This window comes from Rhineura floridana, chromosome 3 (genome assembly GCF_030035675.1).
Source record: "Rhineura floridana isolate rRhiFlo1 chromosome 3, rRhiFlo1.hap2, whole genome shotgun sequence".
Classification (NCBI taxonomy): Eukaryota; Metazoa; Chordata; class Lepidosauria; order Squamata; family Rhineuridae; genus Rhineura; species Rhineura floridana.
The window spans coordinates 219,148,160-219,165,846 of record NC_084482.1 but is presented as its reverse complement, the minus strand read 5'-3'; the positions used below and the strand labels follow the sequence as shown (position 1 = coordinate 219,165,846).

Genomic DNA, 17,687 nt, shown 5'->3' with positions numbered 1-17,687 from the left:
ACAGCAAAGGGCACAAACAAAAAAGGCTGACAGGCGGGAAGGAAAGTGCTTCAATGCACAACAGGGTGGATCACCACATCAGCAGCAACACAAGTGCAGAGGAAATGGCTCTCTGTTCCCTAAAAGACTGGGAGGGGGAGGTGATTGTTGGAAGTGGGGCAAGAGCAACTCCTGTTTTGTTCTTTTGTTTAAGCTCCAGAAGGAAGATAGAGCTAGGGTCCTCTAGATGGACAGGCATGTTTAACTTTACCTGTGATACTCTGACTGACTTCCTTCTGTCGCTAGACTGATACGTCTTTAGGGAAGCTTACCTGCCCCTCCTCCTTCCTCCCTTTCCACTCCTTTGTCCTCTGGCTGTCCAGGAGAGAGGAGACATCCCTTTGTCTCTGCTTTTGTCTCCGAGCATGGGGCTAACTCCTACACCTGGGCGTTACGCCTCCAACTTAGCTAGTTAGTTAGAACTAGGTATGCCTTTTCTATCTATTATGTATTTCTATAAATAAAGTAGCTTTTCTTATTTTACCAAGTCTCCAGTCTCATGCTGATGCAGGGTAAAAGCCTGCTTTCTTAGGCAAACGCACGCACACGCTGGCACACTCGCATTTCAACATCTGCTGTTACTCTCTGCTGCTGTGGTGCTGCTTTTAAATGAAATTGAGCAACACAACTACACACAGCACAACAGTGATGATGTTTCCAAAGGAAGTGAAACCCTTCTGAGAGCAAGACACATTTCCAGATACCAGTTTTAACAGGCTTATTAGTTCTTTGGTTCTCTGAACAAATCTTTAGATTTACAACCATACCTCAATTGCACATTTATGTGCTAGAAAATAAGTGAGCAAACCCCAGATTAACATTAGCTGCATAAAGACCAGTGTGGTAGATCAGGTATCCATTGGGATCAGCCTGTGATAAAGTAATATAAATTAAACATCAAACCCAAAGGACCTGTGACCATTGCAGAAATATTATATATTCATTTTCATAATTCATAATTTATTTAAAAGGAAGAAAGTTTAACATCTACACATACATTCACATGACAGCATTAGTTGTCAAAATAAAAAACAGTTTGTTAAGACTCAAATGTTATCATTAGTTTTTGTTGTCAGATGCTCTTTTGTGTTCAGATCTGGCCTGAATACAATAATGTAGCACTTGGGAATAAAGATGCAGCCGAGAAGCCCAGCACTGGAGGCCAAGATGGAGAAGACCTGCACGGCTACCATGTATTTCCCCTTCGTGCTCAGGTAGGTGGGCACAAAGGAGACCCAAACACTGCAGAAGACCAGCATGCTGAAGGTGATCAGCTTGGCTTCATTGAAGGCCCCAGGCAGTTTCCTGGCAAGGAAAGCCACTGTGAAGCAGATGGCAGCCAATAACCCCATATAGCCAAGGGAACCATAAAACATGACCACAGACCCTTCGTTGCATTGCAGGGTGATCTCTCTAGCCTGGGAATGCATATCAGATTCAGGGAATGGGGGAGAGATCCCCAGCCAAATGGTGCAGATGACAACTTGGACACTGGAACAAGAAATGACAATGGAGTTGGCCAGACACTTCCCTAGCCATCTCCTCACCCTGTTCCCTGGCTTTGTGGCCAGGAAGGCCAGCACCACAGTGAAGGTTTTTGCCAACACAGAAGAGACGGCAACTGAGAAGATGATGCTGAAGGCCATTTGTCGGAGAAGACAGGTTGCTTTCCTTGGCCGGCTGATGAACAGGAAGGAAGACAAAAAGGAAAGCAGGAGGGAGATGAGGAGGATGTAGGAGAGGTCCCGGTTGTTGGCTTTGACTATTGGAGTTCTTAGGTATTTAATGAAGATTCCTAACACAATGCCTGTTGTGAGGGAGAAGAATATGGCAAAGGAAGTCAAGAGAAATCCCAAATATTCTTCATAGACCAGGAATTTGACAATCTTGGGGGCACATTGATCTCGGTCCTTGTTTGGATGCTGATCTTCTGGGCAAACAGTGCAACGGTTTGCATCTGCAAAGAAAAATAGTAACTTCTATCTTACATGCAGTTTTTATCAAATATATATTTTGGGCTTGAGAACTTTTTTGTGTTAAATTTGAATCCTACATGCCTTCCAAGTTCCTCATAATCAGATTTTTTGTTTATTTATTTATTATTTTCTAAAAAAAACATTTTTGTACTGCTTTTCATTTAAAGAATATCCATCAAAGCTATATCCAATAAAATCAATAATCAATTAATAAAATTAGTAATATTGCATATGACCAAGGAGATCTGGAATCAGCATTAATAATATTATGTGTCAGGGGCAACCTGTGTGAACGGGTATTATTATTGATAGCCCTGTCCTCCATGAATTTGTCTAATCTTCTTTTAAAGCCGTCCAAGCTGGTGGCCATTACTGCATCTTGTGGGAGCAAATTCCATAGTTTAACTATGCGCTGAGTAAAGAAGTACTTCCTTTTGTCTATCCTGAATCTTCCAACATTCAGCTTCTTTGAATGTCCACGAGTTCTAGTATTATGAGAGAGGGAGAAGAACTTTTCTCTATCCACTTTCTCAATGCCATGCATAATTTTATAATTTTATACACTTCTATCATGTCTCCTCTGACCCGCCTTTTCTCTAAACTAAAAAGCCCCAAATGCTGCAACCTTTCCTCGTAAGGGAGTCGCTCCATCCCCTTGATCATTCTGGTTGCCCTCTTCTGAACCTTTTCCAACTCTAGAATATCCTTTTTTTGAGATGAGGCGACCAGAACTGTACACAGTATTCCAAATGCGGCCGCACCATAGATTTATACAATGGCATTATGATATCGGCTGTTTTATTTTCAATACCTTTCCTAATTATCGCTAGCATGGAATTTGCCTTTTTCACAGCTGCCGCACACTGGGTCGACATTTTCATCGTGCTGTCCACTACAACCCCGAGGTCTCTCTCCTGGTCGGTCACCGCCAGTTCAGACCCCATGAGCGTATATGTGAACTTCAGATTTTTTGCTCCAATATGCATAATTTTACACTTGTTAATATTGAATTGCATTTGCCATTTTTCTGCCCATTCACTCAGTTTGGAGAGGTCTTTTTGGAGCTCTTCGCAATCCCTTTTTGTTTTAACAACCCTGAACAATTTAGTGTCATCAGCAAACTTGGCCACTTCACTGCTCACTCCTAATTCTAGGTCATTAATGAACAAGTTGAAAAGTACAGGTCCCAATACCGATCCTTGAGGGACTCCACTTTCTACAGCCCTCCATTGTTATCGGGTCATTCATCTATGGAAATGAAAGAGAGAATTGAGGAGGACTCAACGGGGCCTCTAGCACCATGATTTAGCTTGAAAAAGTGTAACTCATATTTACATTGCAAAAATGAAACAACTGCATTGTCGCTTGAGGCCCAGGTGGTCTCAGTGGTATGAAATGTTTGTTTCAAGTTCTGGGAAGTTTATCAGCTACTGTTGAGATAGCTTGACCTTAGTTACTGATGCTCTGAGAATCTCATGGTTACTACTGTACTCCTGTGATATGGTCTATGTACCCTTGAAGACAGTCCAGAAGCTGCAACTGGTGCAGAACGGTTAGTGTGGGCACCCAAATGGGATAACACATCAGCATTTTTTCAAGAACTGTGCTGGCTGCCTTTTGGTACCGAACCCAATTCACAGCGTTGGCAGTCATGTATAAAACCCTAAGTGGATCTGGGCACAAGTACTTCAGGGAGAGCCTTCCCAATCTCTGCCAATATGAAGTCTGAGATCTGTAGGAGAGGCCTGGCTTGTTAACCTGTTGACTAGCATAACACATTGTACAGTATCATGGTACAGGGCCTTTTCTGTTGCAGCACCCTGGATGTGGGAATTCTAACGAATGAAGTGCAGGCTAAAAGTATTAATAATACTAATAATACTGCTTCCTTGTTCTCTCCTGGATCTTCTTCTCTTCCTCTGTTGTTTCCCTTGTGCTTAATTTTAGACTGTAAACTCTGTGAGGGAGAGGCCTGTCCTCATGTGCCCTGTAACATGCCATGCACGCTGAGAGGACTGTTAAAATCAGTAGTGCCTAATCTTTCTCAATTTGAGGGCTGCACTGACCCATGGTCAAAATTCCAGGGGGCATGTGTCAGAGGTGATGGTGAGACATGCAGCCTTGCAAGTCTGCCTTTCAGAAGACTTCCCTGTCAATTAGGCTGCAATATTTTACATCATTTTTAATCATTCATTATTAAATAAATTATTCTTTATGAAATTCTATTAAAAAAATTACACAGGCAATGGTCTAGCCCTCACCTCGATATATAAATCAATCAATGTTTATTCATTTTAGCATGTGTTTTAAATTGTGTTTTAAATTGTTTGTAAAAGATGTGTTTTTAAGTTTGTATATTCGTTTTTAATGTTTTTAGTTATTGTAAACCACCCAGAGAGCTTCGGCTATGAGGTGGTAAATAAATAAATAAATAAATAAATAAATAATGTAATTATCAAGTGGCGCCGTGATCATATCATCCCGGTGTTAGTAGATCTACACTGGTTACCAGTTGTCTACCGGGCCCAATTGAAGTTGTTGTTGTTGACCTTTAAAGCCCTATATGGTTCCGGCCCAGTTTATCTGAAGGAGCGCCTCCAGCATCACCAATTATGCCGCCTGACAAGATCAGCCACACAAGACCTTCTCTCGGTCCCACCAGTTAAAGCAGCTAGGCTGGTGTGGACCAGAGAGAGGGCCTTCTCGGTTGTGGCCCCCACCCTCTGGAATTCCCTTCCTTTCGACCTTCGCCATACCCCGTCCCTGACAGTTTTCCGCCGGGCCTTAAAGACCTGGCTATTCAGGCAGGCCTGTGGGGTCTCTGGGGATGGGTCAGTTTCTAATGTTGTTTAATGCTGTTTAATTTTATTATATTTCTGGTTGTATTGTATTTTATCATGATATTGTACGTCGCCTAGAGTGGCCGTTTATTCGGCCAGATAGGCGACTCACAAATAAAATTTTATTAGTATTATTATTATATAGTCTGTATTTGAAGTAGAGCTGAACAAACTTTTTTCTGCCAATCTGTTTTCATTCAGTTACCAGAAATCGGGGAATGAAATATGCTTGGATATTTAAGGATGGTTCATTTTGTTCCAGTTTAAAAATGGCAAGGGGTGGGGGAAACCTGGGCCGCCTCATCCAGCTACTGAAAACTTAAAGGGGAAATTTGCCCTCCAAAAAGTTGACAAGCATTCAAAGGGAGCAGGGTACCCTTTTAAGAACATAAAGGATGGGAACTACATTGAAATGAAAGACATGCATTCCTCCCACCTGGCTGAGCCATTTGGGCCACACAATGGCTTCCTGGTCAATGGTGCACTCCAGGTCTGGGGATCCTCGCCTGTTGATCCTCCCAAACTTCACCCTGAGGATGGATTTATTGGGAAATACCACCCAATTCACAATGTCCAAATTGGCTGCCAGCTCCCCGTTCTCATCTAAATATATTCCATCCATGGAAGAATTATAAAACTGGGGGCTTTTCAGGAAAGCATAGAACTAGAATGGCAGAGAAAAGAGCAGCATTTGGAATATAGAGAAACCACAGTGACTATCCAACTCTGCTCATTTCATGCTTGGATCTCATCTGACTCAGGGCTGGTTGTAGTTTCAAAGAGCCTTGTGACTTTAAGTTTTTTCACCCCTTTCATACATTCTTGTGGGATCACCCCAAAATTTCCCATTTTTTTCTGATGACCTTTTCAGTTTAGTATCCATTGTCCCGTTAATTTTTTCTAATGTTACTTTTTATTTCGGGGTTCCCAAATTGTGGTCCGTGGAACACTGATCGTTTCATGCTTGGATCTCCTCTGACTCAGGGCTGGTTGTGGACTCAAATAGCTTTGCACCTTTAACTTTTCTTACATTCTTGTGGGATCATCCCAAAACTTCCCATTTTTATGACCTTTTAAGTTTAGTATCCATTGCCCTGTAAATTTTTCCCAATATTATTTTTTATAGCAGAGGTTCCCAAACCGTGGTCCATGGTGGTCTGTGTGTTTCATTTGTGTGGTTTGTGGATTTGTGGCTGAAGACAAGAGATGGCACATTGAACACATTACATAATTATATATTGTATTTCAATTGCTTATTTCATTTATTACACTGTATATTTTGTAGTACAATCTGAAGTCTAGCATCTAAATTTTAACACAAAAAATGCAATATATAAGAAATGAAATAAGCAATTAAAATACAACTGAAATTCACACAGCATCTAGACAGCACATTACAGTTTCTACAACAGGTAGAAAAAGGATTAAGGATTATTAAGGGGTCTGCTAAGACCCTCAGCAATGTTCATGTGATCCCAGGGTGGGGGTGGAGAGTTTGGGAACCACTGCTTAATAGAATACATACTAATTTGTAACATATATCACATATATTTGTGATAGTATTCTTAATAATTGCTGTAATCCCAAAAATAATTAAAATGCAGTCTAGTAAACCATAGTCTACTTTATCAATTTCAAATTTTAACTGTTCTTTTATAAGATGAATTAGATGCAGAAATCCTCCTTCAATTTCTTAAAGGATAACAGACTGAGATTGATAGACAAATAATCAAGGAACACCTAATTACTTTGAATGAGTTCAAATATCCAGGGCCTAATGAGCTGCACCCTAGAGTATTGAAGGAACTGACTGAAGAACTCTTGGAACCACTCTCTATTATCTTTGTGAAATTGTGGAGGATAGGTGAAGTGGACTGGAGGAGGGCTAATGTTGTCCCTATCTTCAAAAAGGGCAAAAAGGAGGAACCTGGAAACTAAGACCAATCAGCCTGACATTGATCCCTGGCAAAATTCTGTAGCAGATTATAAAGTTGTCAGTCTGTAAGCTCCTTGAAAACAATGCAGTGATTACTAGAAGCCAACATGGATTTATGAAGAAGAAATCCTGCCAGACTAATCTTATTTTTGATCGGGTAACCTCCCTGGTAGACTGTGGGAACGCTGTGGACATAATATATCTCAACTTCAGCAAAGCTTTTGACAACGTGCCCCATGATATTCTGATTAACAAGCTAGCTAAATGTGGGTTGGATGGAACAACTATCAGGTGAATCCATAGTTGGTTCCAAAACAGAGCTTGGAAAAGTTACTTTTTTAAACTACAGCTCCCATCAGCCCCAGCCAGCATGGCCACTGGATTGGGCTGATGGGAGTTGTAGTTCAAAAAAAGTAACTTTTCCAAGCTCTGCTCCAGAATAGTATTCAAAGAGTGCTTATCAATTGTTCTTTCTCAAAGTGAGGGGAGGTAGCGAGTGGGGTACCACAGGGCTCGGTCCTGGGCCCAGTGCTCTTCAACATTTTCATTAATGACTTGGATGAGGAGGTGCAGAAAACGCTTATCAAATGCAGATGATACAAAATTGGGAGGGATAGCTAATACCCTGGGGGACAGAAACAACATTCAAAGTGATCTTGATAGGCTGAAGCATTGGGCTGAAAACAACAGAATACAATTTAACAGGGATAAGTGCAAAGTTCTACACCTCGGATGAAGAAAATCAATGCACAGTTTTAAGATGGGAGATACTTGGCTCAGCAAGCCTACATGTGAGAAGGATCTCGGACTTGTTGACTGCATGCTGAACATGAGCCAACAGTGTAATGTGGTAAAAAAAAAAGGGGGGCAATGCTATTTTAGGCTTCATTAAGAAAAGTATAGTTTCCAAATCCCATGACTAGTTCCCCTCTATGTGATACTGATTAGGTCTTATCTTGAATATTAAGTCCAGTTCTGGACACTGCAGACAAACTGGAACAGGTTCTGAGGAGGGGAAGAAGGATGATCAGCAGAATGGAAACAAAGCCCTATGAGGAGAGATTGAAAGAACTGGGCATGTTTAGACTTGGGAAGAAAAGACTAAAGGGAGATATGATAGCACTCTTCAAGTGCTTGAAAGGTTGCCACACGGGGGGGGGGAGCAGGATCTCTTCTCAATCATCCCAGAGTGCAGGACACGGGATAGTGGGCTTGAGTGACAGGAAAGAGCTGAACATCATAGAGCGGTATGACAACTGAACCAATTACATAGATAGGCCCAACACTGGAGGCATTCAAGAGGCAGCTGGACAGCCACCAGTCAGATATTCTTTAGGTTGGATTCCTGCATTTAGCAGGAGGTTGGACCTGTGGAAGTAGAAAAGAACCGCTGATGCTGCAACTGTCATAACCTGTACCAGGTGCAAACCAGGCTCCACAATGCCAGAGAGGGCGCTCGGGGGCAATCATGTCAAGAGCCCTACGCACCTCGCTGTTCCACAGTGTGACAAGGGCCTCAAGAGGGTCACCTGCTCTGTCTACTGGTGATGCCTCAACAAACTTGGTATCTTATGCCCTAGATGCTTTGGATGAAAGTGGACTGTATTAAATGCTACGCTAGGGACAGTTACGTTTTCCTTACCCCTTGGCAGTTTCCAAATAACTTCTCAATATCCCAGTTGCTCCAAAGGGGCCACCATCACTTAGTGCAGCAGAGACCTTGGGCTTCTCCTAGAGGAAAAAGGGACCTAGCAGGACACCTTTGGAATGGTACAAACCCTACTGTTGCAGCACGGAATGTCTATAAAGGGCAACAGCATGATGAGAAATTAGGTCAGCTAGAAAAACCAACCTATACTCTGGACAAAAGGCTACTGTAAGGATAGAATATGGAGGAACCAATTGGTTTCCAATCGGAAAGGGTGTGAGACAGGGGTGTATTTTATCACCCCATTTGTTTAATCTATACGCAGAACATATCATACGGAAAGCAGGGTTGGACCAAGATGAAGGAGGTGTGAAAATTGGAGGGAGAAATATCAATAATTTAAGATATGCAGACGATACCATACATAATTTTATTTGGTATCAGTATTCTTTATTGTTGTTGTAAAAGATGTAATGGAAATTGTGCTGTCCACATCCATACTAACCATGTAATCCCACTGGCCTGAAAAACAAAGTTATGTCCTGAGGGCCATTCTGAACCTCCTGAACATAAGAACATAAGAACATAAGAAGAGCCTGCTGGATCAGGCCAGTGGCCCATCTAGTCCAGCATCCTGTTCTCACAGTGGCCAACCAGGTGCCTGGGGGAAGCCTGCAAGCAGGACCCGAGTGCAAGAACACTCTCCCCTCCTGAGGCTTCCGGCAACTGGTTTTCAGAAGCATGCTGCCTCTGACTAGGGTGGCAGAGCACAGCCATCATGGCTAGTAGCCATTGATAGCCCTGTCCTCCATGAATTTGTCTAATCTTCTTTTAAAGCCGTCCAAGCTGGTGGCCATTACTGCATCTTGTGGGAGCAAATTCCATAGTTTAACTATGCACTGAGTAAAGAAGTACTTCCTTTTGTCTGTCCTGAATCTTCCAACATTCAGCTTCTTGGAATGTCCACGAGTTCTAGTATTATGAGAGAGAGAGAAGAACTTTTCTCTATCCACTTTCTCAATGCCATGCATAATTTCATACACTTCTATCATGTCTCCTCTGACCCGCCTTTTCTCTAAACTAAAAAGCCCCAAATGCTGCAACCTTTCCTCGTAAGGCAGTCGCTCCATCCCCTTGATCATTCTGGTTGCCCTCTTCTGAACCTTTTCCAACTCTATAATATCCTTTTTGAGATGAGGCGACCAGAACTGTACACAGTATTCCAAATGTGGCCGCACCATAGATTTATACAACGGCATTATGATATCGGCTGTTTTATTTTCAATACCTTTCCTAATTATCGCTAGCATGGAATTTGCCTTTTTCACAGCTGCCGCACACTGGGTCGACATTTTCATCGTGCTGTCCACTACAACCCCGAGGTCTCTCTCCTGGTCGGTCACCGCCAGTTCAGACCCCATGAGCGTATATGTGAACTTCAGATTTTTTGCTCCAATATGCATAATTTTACACTTGTTTATATTGAATTGCATTTGCCATTTTTCCGCCCATTCATTCAGTTTGGAGAGGTCTTTTTGGAGCTCTTCGCAATCCCTTTTTGTTTTAACAACCCTGAACAATTTAGTGTCATCAGCAAACTTGGCCACTTCACTGCTCACTCCTAATTCTAGGTCATTAATGAACAAGTTGAAAAGTACAGGTCCCAATACCGATCCTTGAGGGACTCCACTTTCTACAGCCCTCCATTGGGAGAACTGTCCATTTATTCCTACTCTCTGCTTTCTGCTTCTTAACCAATTCCTTATCCACAAGAGGACCTCTCCTCTTATTCCATGACTGCTAAGCTTCCTCAGAAGTCTTTGGTGAGGTACCTTGTCAAACGCTTTTTGAAAGTCTAAGTAAACTATGTCCACTGGATCACCTCTATCTATATGCTTGTTGACACTCTCAAAGAATTCTAGTAGGTTACTGAGACAGGACTTTCCCTTGCAGAAGCCATGCTGGCTCTGCTTCAGCAAGGCTTGTTCTTCTATGTGCTTAGTTAATCTAGCTTTAATCATACTTTCTACCAGTTTTCCAGGGACAGAAGTTAAGCTAACTGGCCTGTAATTTCCGGGATCCCCTCTGGATCCCTTTTTGAAGATTGGCGTTACATTTGCCACTTTCCAGTCCTCAGGCATGGAGGAGGACCCGAGGGACAAGTTACATATTTTAGTTAGCAGATCAGCAATTTCACATTTGAGTTCTTTGAGAACTCTCGGGTGGATGCCATCCGGGCCCGGTGATTTGTCAGTTTTTATATTGTCCATTAAGCCTGGAACTTCCTCTCTCGTTACCACTATTTGTCTCAGTTCCTCAGAATCCCTTCCTGCAAATGTTAGTTCAGGTTCAGGGATCTGCCCTATATCTTCCACTGTGAAGACAGATGCAAAGAATTCATTTAGCTTCTCTGCAATCTCCTTATCGTTCTTTAGTACACCTTTGACTCCCTTATCATCCAAGGGTCCAATCGCCTCCCTAGATGGTCTCCTGCTTTCAATGTATTGATAGAATTTTTTGTTGTTGGTTTTTATGTTCTTAGCAATGTGCTCCTCAAATTCTTTTTTAGCATCCCTTATTGTCTTCTTGCATTTCTTTTGCCAGAGTTTGTGTTCTTTTTTATTTTCTTCATTCGGACAAGACTTCCATTTTCTGAAGGAAGACTTTTTGCCTCTAAGAGCTTCCTTGACTTTGCTCGTTAACCATGCTGGCATCTTCTTGGCCCTGGCGGTACCTTTTCTGATCTGCGGTATGCACTCCAGTTGAGCTTCTAATAGAGTGTTTTTAAACAACTTCCAAGCATTTTCGAGTGATGTGACCCTCTGGACTTTGTTTTTCAGCTTTCTTTTTACCAATCCCCTCATTTTTGTGAAGTTTCCTCTTTTGAAGTCAAATGTGACCGTGTTGGATTTTCTTGGCAATTGGCCAGTTACATGTATGTTTAATTTAATAGCACTGTGGTCACTGCTCCCAATCGGTTCAACAGCACTTACATCTCGCACCAGGTCCCGGTCCCCACTGAGGATTAAGTCCAGGGTTGCCGTCCCTCTGGTCGGTTCCATGACCAACTGATCTAGGGAATAGTCATTTAGAATATCTAGAAACTTTGCTTCTTTGTCATGACTGGAACACATATGCAGCCAGTCTATGTCCGGGTAGTTGAAGTCACCCATTACTACCACATTTCCTAGTTTGGATGCTTCCTCAATTTCATATCTCATCTCAAGGTCTCCCTGAGCATTTTGATCAGGGGGACGATAGATCGTTCCCAGTATTAAGTCCCTCCTGGGGCATGAAGCTGATCAGGCAACCTTAGAAACAGAAATACAGGGGTTGATGAATATAAAGGTCTGTGCATATTGGTTGTGCTAAAAGCACAAAAAGGGGAGAGTGTGGAAGTAGAAAAGAACACAATGACCTAAGTGCAGCCATCTTGGATAACTTGTATACATAACAAGGGAAAAGAGCTTCTTTTTGAGCCAAGGAAATCGCAGAATGTGCTGTTCAGTTATGTATCAGGGAGATAGTGAGTAACGCCGGATTAAGCACATGTTTAGCATAAAATAACAGCTGACGCTGCAACTGTGATAACCAATTAGAAATACTTGCCTAAAAGGTTACACTGGCTGAAGATCTGCTGACTGACAGGGGACACGCTCTGGTTGCTGTGTTCCCTTGTAATTGCTCAAAGGAAGTGTCTCTGACTGGTGCCACCCAAAATAGAGTGAAGACTTGTTTTCTTCCACAGACTCGATGTCTTTGTGGGCTCCTTCCAACTCTACTATCCTATGATTCTACTAATGTTTTTGTTTCATGTATTTATTTTTGTATACAAAGAGAACTTGCTTCTTTGTTACTTAATTTGGTCGATAATCTTATCCAGAGAAGATTTTGGTCATCTATCTGCTTCATGTTCCCGATTGGCTAAAGGCTGTTTATTAACAGTTTCACTGTCTGACTCCCTATGTGAGAAACGTCTCTCTGAATCTTAGTTTATATGCTTTGAACAAATGTATTGATATGTTTAATGCTGTGAGCCTTTTTAAATGTTAGCGAGAGTTCAGGATTTCAGAGATTCTAGATTTTTCTATAGTTTATTCTCATATTCAACAGAGATGTCTGATGGAAAAAGGAAATACCTGCCAGGGCTGTAGCCTTTGAACTTCCACCCTGTCCATCTCCCTCCATTTAGATCTAGATGAATAAGCGTCATGTAAGGCCCGTGCCATGGCTTGGACAGTGTTGTAAATCCTGTAGCTGGCTAGAGAAAGGATCCTTTCCAGATTGTCTTGGGGCATCATCTCCAGGTCCTCTCTCTCTTTGCATCTTGTCCAGCCTTTCACCGACAATGCATGCTTTGAATAGGAACAATTAAAAGTTTTCTCCACAAACTGCTTGATAACCAGGAAAAATGCGATGAAATAATCATATTTTGTATTTTTATTTGTCTCAATAAAGAAGGAAAAAATACCACGAATGTGTTGGAAAGGTATGTCATTATCCAACAAATCTGAGGAGACGTCCCACATAGCCATTGTGATCCAGATTTTCCCTACAATAGGTTTTGTGAACAATTCCAATACCTGATGTATAATTAAAATTCCATCTAAGAAGTCAGTCATCTCCGCATAATAAACAAATACATGGACATGTCTCCACTTGAGGAATTGAAGTAAATCCGCCTTTGCTTCTTTTGTATTTGGTCCTGGGATGCTTAGTGAGATGGCAGTACAAATGCCACTCCTGAGGAGCAGAGGCGTCAAGGTCTTCACGAACCTCTCTCCATTGTCAGTATCTGGAGCAATGAGACCAATCAGTGTCCATCTGAAGTGCAGGAGCAGCTTGGCAATCCCTGGGTACTGGGCTTCTTCGTTGGGGACCATCCGGTAGAAGAAAGGGAACTGGGTCTTATCGCTCAGAACAGGAGAAGCTCAAGCATAATTGATCTGGCAAGGAAAGCAAGATAGGTGGTTGGCTTTAGCACAAAGACCAAATATTTATTATCATAATATGCTCAATAAGGACTGGAAATATCCTGGCCTAAGGAAGGAGGTCCCATGTATGTAAGGAACCTTTGGCATATTCAGAGCTTACATCGAATTTTGGGTAATGTCTTTTTTAAAAAAGAGACCCCCTGACATGATGCTGTGGAAGAAACTCTACAGGGACTTCCTAGCTGATGTGTGGTGTGTGCCTTGCCCTGATAGGCTTGCATGAGGCCTCCAGCCTACTGATAGAAACAAGATGGGCATTTATATTAGTTATTTAAGGGTGTATTTCCATAACAATGGAACCGTCATATAACTTTAATGTTGCAGTCAGAGAAAACTTTTGGCAATATTTAGTGACTTATTCATCTGTACACCAGCCCGCCTTTGAGAGAGGTAGCTTAGAAGACCTCTTTATTAAACATTGTCCTCTTTGGTTTGCAGAAATCATTGATTTGTTTGTGCAGGGGGGGAGGGGTAAACATTTCCCCCACACTTCCCATTAAAAGTATGACTTTTCCAGGAAGTGGGTTTGTTGCACAAGAGCTGTCAATGAACTTGAATTGCACAATCTGAACCCCACTCCAAAATACTGACATTCTGGAAATTCCCAATGAGAATCACCCCTTTCGACACAAAGGGAAGGTGGGAAAGATATTATATCACTGTACACAGCAACTTGTGTGACCAGTGATGATTCCCACTCTTCTGTTGTTGACTGTACTAGATTTCCCTGAACAATAAGGGCAAGCAATAGTTGATTGCCTTAAAACTGGTGAGCTCAAATGACGCAGATCCCTCATCGCAATTAGGCACACAGCTTACATTTTTGCACAAGTATTAGCCTCCACAATTTCACTCAGCCTTGGAAAAAAGAAATACTTTCTGCACAAACAAACATATGCAACTCTCAGCTTTTTGATAAAATGCAAACCAAGCACACAGATGTGGTTCAGGGTTCTTTTTCGATGAAAGGAAAATGTAACATTTTATTTAACTCCAAAGAGATACAGAAAAAGAATATTTTAGTTGGCAAAGTTACACCTTAACCCCATCTCTGAATGCGTTAAACTGTTGAGATTTAAAATAGGCTGTATGCAGTTTGCTATTTCTTGGAATGTGATCTCTCTCAATATTTTTGTGACAATTATGCTTCACTTTGAAGGTAGCTTTGATTAAGCTTACATTTTATTATATCAGTTGTAATTAAGTTCACACATGAAAGAGATATGATTTGAAATATATACCTGCACTGTTAGAGAAACACATAAAAAGGTAAATTTCTGATATTAAATTCCATTTTTTTTCCTTGCCTGTAGAACTCTATATGGGTGATAGAGATCTGGTATGGTATAATTCATTTTATAGCTAATTATATAAGCCTTTGCAAGCCCAAATTATCTGCTGATTGTTGGGACTTCTGTGCATTGCCTAGATGGGTCCAGTTGTGAGGTCAGGTGATTGACATGGGGTGGTCCTACCCAGGTGAAACTAGGCTCTCAGGGCTTAGGACAAATAAGGATTCGGTAAGGCAGCCAGATTATTTTCCTATGTCTACCATCGCACCATATTTCCATCCCTCTACCACACAATTTAATCTGGATTTTATCACTTTATGGGATTTCCCTGGGAAACAGTAACATATGGGAAAGCATTCTGAATACGTTGTGTGGATGCTGAAAACAACAGCATCATTAGAAGATAAACATCCAAGTGGAAGAATCCTTCATCTTGTTCTGAAATTCTGAAAAACTCATTTTAGTAGAGATGTCGGTGTAAGAAAAGAGAAAAAAAGGTGTGTGTCTGTCCACCAGAAGAAGTGAAATCTCTCTCAAGCAATTTGAAATGCTCTTTCAAAAATTATCTGTCTCCCATCTTACTTAACATCCACTCCACTCACAATTTGAATTAATGTGGCCCATCCAGCAAATGTCCTGCCCTCTCCATTCCTACCTGTGGGGTTTTATAGATGCCCAACATGCTTGAAATCTGGATGGAGATTTCAGAGTCAGCCCCTTCAAGAACAGCCAGCAGGTTATTCCGTCCTCCACAGCTATAGTTTGGAACATTCGCCTGCCCAGTAGACAGCAGGTCTAGCAAAGCATCATATGTCATCTTTCCTTCGAAAAAGTTCTCATGGATGCTGTAACCCAGGGTGATGTTGGGTAAGAGCCTGGGATTCTGGTTGATCTCCTGAATGGCAAAGAGGAAGGAGAGGAGCTGCCAGGACTTTGTGGGCCCTTTCCTGCAAAAATATGCATATTGCATCATCATCATCCTGCATCCAATGAATGTAAGTGATTCATTTCTTGCTTCTTTGATAATGCAAACTCTGATCCAGAGTCAAAGCCACAAGACCCCAACAGCGAATCTTCCTTAACGGGAGTGTGTGTGTGTATTGGGACAGCCTGTTCATGAGTCAACAACCATTATCCTTAACACAAGCTTCATAACTGGGACACTCTGCCAGAGCCTTCAAGGTAATATTTATGTCATTTTTAAAAATGGTTTTGTTTCGACTTGGTATTTTGAAAAATGGAGATGGACTGCTTTCAAGTTGCTCCTGACTTATGGCAACCCTATGAATAGGGCTTTCATGATAAGCGGTATTCAGAGGGGGTTTATCATTGCCTCTCTCTGAGGCTAGTCCTTCCACAGCTGCACAAGCCAGCCCTTCCTTGTCCGCAACTGCCAGCTGGGGGGCAACTGGGCTCCTTGGGACTCTGCAGCTTGCCCACAGCTGCACAGGTGGCAGGGCACGTAACCCCTGAGCCACTCACTGCGGGGGTGATCTTTAGCTGGCCCTTGGCACCCAGGAGACACAAGCGGTAGGGTTGCCAGGTCCATGGCACGTGGTTGACTTTCTCTTCTCCTAAAGATACAGGATCAGTCTCAGGCCATGAACCTGGCAACCCTAAAGAGCAGGGATTTGAACTCACAGACTCTGGACTCCCAGCCAGGCTCTCCTCCCCACTGTGCTATACCAGCTTGTATGTAATTGTCACGTGTACAAGCTCTAGATGCTTCACCTCATAAAGGACACGGTAGAGCTGGAAAAGGTTCAGAAAATAGCAACCAAAATGATCAAGGGGATGGAGCAACTCCCTGAATTGCCCAATTCTTCACTGGCAAATGGGTCTTTTAAAGAATTCAGATGGGCAATGAAATTAACACCAATCCAGCTAGTTAACAGATTTTTATTCTTAAATATATAGCCAAAAAAGAAAGCAGATATATGGCCTTTCCATTAGGTGCCAGGACCCCCCTCCCTCTTCGTTGTCAGCAACAAGGCCTCGCTCCTGGATCATTAATCACACATCCTCCTTGGTCTTAGGTGTCAAGGTATCTGCGTAAAGCCCTCCTCTTAATCATTATACACTCATTCTACTACATACTGTTGCGCGCCACCCCAATCTCCGAGTGGTGAAAGATTTCTGGGGGTCCCTGCGCTTATCCAGGCTTTGGTTTCCTTGGAACGAAGGTCAATGGAAACTGTGGTGTCTTTATGAAATATGGTTTGTTTATTTACACACATTCCAACCTGAGCTTAGGATGGAGGGTTCAAGGCATCAGCAATCCCATAGATCTTTGTTTTCCCATCAGGCTTACAGGAGGGATCATAAAGTCATGGTACTGGGAGCCAGGCTCTCTGCCTGCCTCCAGTTCCCAGCCTTTCCTCAGACTCAGTTCAAAACACAGCCTCTCCTTGGCCTCAGGAAGGGGGGTGGGCTCTCCTGAAGAGGATCTCCCATGCTCATTCACCAGTTAATGGGCACTTGATAGGCCCATTAACTCACCTGGCCACTCTATTAGGCTAACAAAGGGAGATCTGGCCAGCAGAGCAGATTTCTCAACTCCAGGTGCAGGGTTCCAAATAAGAGGATGGAAGGGTCCTCATAGAAATCATCCATCTCAACCCCAAACCCATAACAGCACTCTACTGATTCATTTGTTCACATTCCATTTGGTGATAGTGCTCAGGCCAGGCTATTGGCTCATTATCACTTCCCAGGGATTGCTTGAGCCTATGAAGCGGGGGTCGAGACCTCATGCTAATGTACTGCTGCCCCTTATATATAAAAACTTCCCACATCTGTATGTAGCCATCTCTATGGGACTGCACAGGAGCCCACCTTCCTGTGACACCTTCTGTCATCTCCAAGTTTGTATATGCCAATCGGGGGATGTGGAGGATATTATCCACTACCTCTTGAGATGCTAAAATGTAATAAAATAATAAATAAATAAAATAAATGATCC

The 17,687-nt window shown here is 42.3% G+C and overlaps 1 protein-coding gene across 1 annotated transcript in view; it reads right to left on the bottom strand.

Annotated features, from left to right (window-relative positions):
• Positions 1-1,085: 1,085 nt before the first annotated feature.
• The window catches only part of LOC133378998 (vomeronasal type-2 receptor 26-like), a 28,031-nt gene continuing 11,429 nt past the window's right edge, over positions 1,086-17,687 (bottom strand). Inside the window, exons 2-5 of the mRNA XM_061613611.1 lie at positions 15,381-15,620; positions 5,292-5,519; positions 3,236-3,263; positions 1,086-1,846 (exon numbers count right to left, since the gene is read on the bottom strand). Of these exons, the coding sequence (XP_061469595.1) occupies positions 1,086-1,846; positions 3,236-3,263; positions 5,292-5,519; positions 15,381-15,620 (1,257 nt within the window). The remainder of the gene's footprint in view (positions 1,847-3,235; positions 3,264-5,291; positions 5,520-15,380; positions 15,621-17,687) is intronic.